Source organism: Galeopterus variegatus, unplaced genomic scaffold (genome assembly GCF_000696425.1).
Source record: "Galeopterus variegatus unplaced genomic scaffold, G_variegatus-3.0.2 Scaffold3254, whole genome shotgun sequence".
Lineage (NCBI taxonomy): Eukaryota > Metazoa > Chordata > Mammalia > Dermoptera > Cynocephalidae > Galeopterus > Galeopterus variegatus.
This window is the reverse complement of record NW_007729365.1, coordinates 192,535-193,806: the sequence shown is the minus strand read 5'-3', so window position 1 is coordinate 193,806 and position 1,272 is coordinate 192,535. Positions and strand designations below refer to the sequence as shown.

Genomic DNA, 1,272 nt, shown 5'->3' with positions numbered 1-1,272 from the left:
GGGGGATGTTATGGGCACAATTATACCTTCTTCCTCAGTTGAGTGTTGAAGCCCTAAGCCCCAGTACTTCAGAATGGGATTGAATTTGGAGATAGGTCCTTTAACATGGTGATTAATTAGAAACAAGGCCATTAGGGTGGGACTCAATCCAAGCTGACTGGTGTCCTTATAAGAGGGAATGTGGACACACAGAGAAACCCCAAGGGTGCACATGCACAGAGGGACACGTAAAGACACACCGAGAAGACGGCCATCTGTAAGCCAAGGAGAAACCAACCCAGCCAACACCTTGATCAAGGACTTTCAGCCTCCAGAATGGTGAGAAATAAATTTCTGTCACTTAAGCCCCCAGCCTGTGGCACTTTGTCACGGCAGCCCGAGCTGACTAACACGGGGCCTGCCTGTTTCTCCTTCCTCCCTCCCTCCCTTCTCTCCATCAAACATCCACTGAGCTCCCGTTTTGCACGTGGTCCTTTGGTCCATCAGGAAATGTACATGGCATGTTCCCCACCCTCCTGGAACCTACTTCACGGGAGGGGGAATATCTCCAGAATTTTTCCAACTGGATCCCATGAACAAACACCTAGAAGTCCGTCTTCTCCTTGCACGTTAAAGGCAGAGGCACCTTGGGCACTGCCGCCTCCTGGAATTCTGCCCCTTTCCTTCTCCCTTCCCTCCTCAGAACGTCTCCATCCCTCTCCCATCGTGTGATGTGCACCCAACCTTCTCTTTCCCTGTTGTAATCTCTCTTGTCCCTCAAGGGTGCTGGGGCTGTGCATCCGTGTCCTGAGTGTGCCCCTCATCTGGCATTGTCGTGTCTGTACAGTACACACCCTGCCCACCTGCGAGACTGTGAGCTTGCGGGGAGAGGAGCCTTATCTCTGATGTCTCAGCATCTCCCATAGTGACCTGCATAGGAACCAAAGGTATGAAAGAAAACCTGGCAGACCGTCCCGTCTCTGGACCCCCTCCCCCAGCACGACCATATGCCTAGTCTTAAACGGAACAGCTGTTGTCTTATAACATAAGACATACGACACGAGGCTTAACATTTTTGTCTCAGCAACTTACAAGCTGTGCGGAATGGAATTCCAAACTTCCCCTGGATGTTATTCACTAGCACGATTTGGCCTGTTCTCCGGGAGATCATGTTGGGAAGCAGGGCTAGAAAACACAGGACAAGGAGTCCCAGTTAAAAATTTTAGACTGAATTTCTGGCAGCAGCAGACCCCATCCCCACATCCCCTCCATCACACAGGGCTCTGATACCCC

General features: G+C 51.3%; 1 protein-coding gene across 2 annotated transcripts in view; it reads right to left on the bottom strand.

Annotated features, from left to right (window-relative positions):
- The window catches only part of DHRS7C (dehydrogenase/reductase (SDR family) member 7C), a 22,835-nt gene that overhangs the window by 6,239 nt on the left and 15,324 nt on the right, over positions 1–1,272 (bottom strand). For both annotated transcript variants that reach the window (XM_008584393.1, XM_008584392.1), the window contains exon 4: positions 1,072–1,164. In XM_008584393.1, coding sequence (XP_008582615.1) covers positions 1,072–1,164 — 93 coding nt within the window. The remainder of the gene's footprint in view (positions 1–1,071; positions 1,165–1,272) is intronic.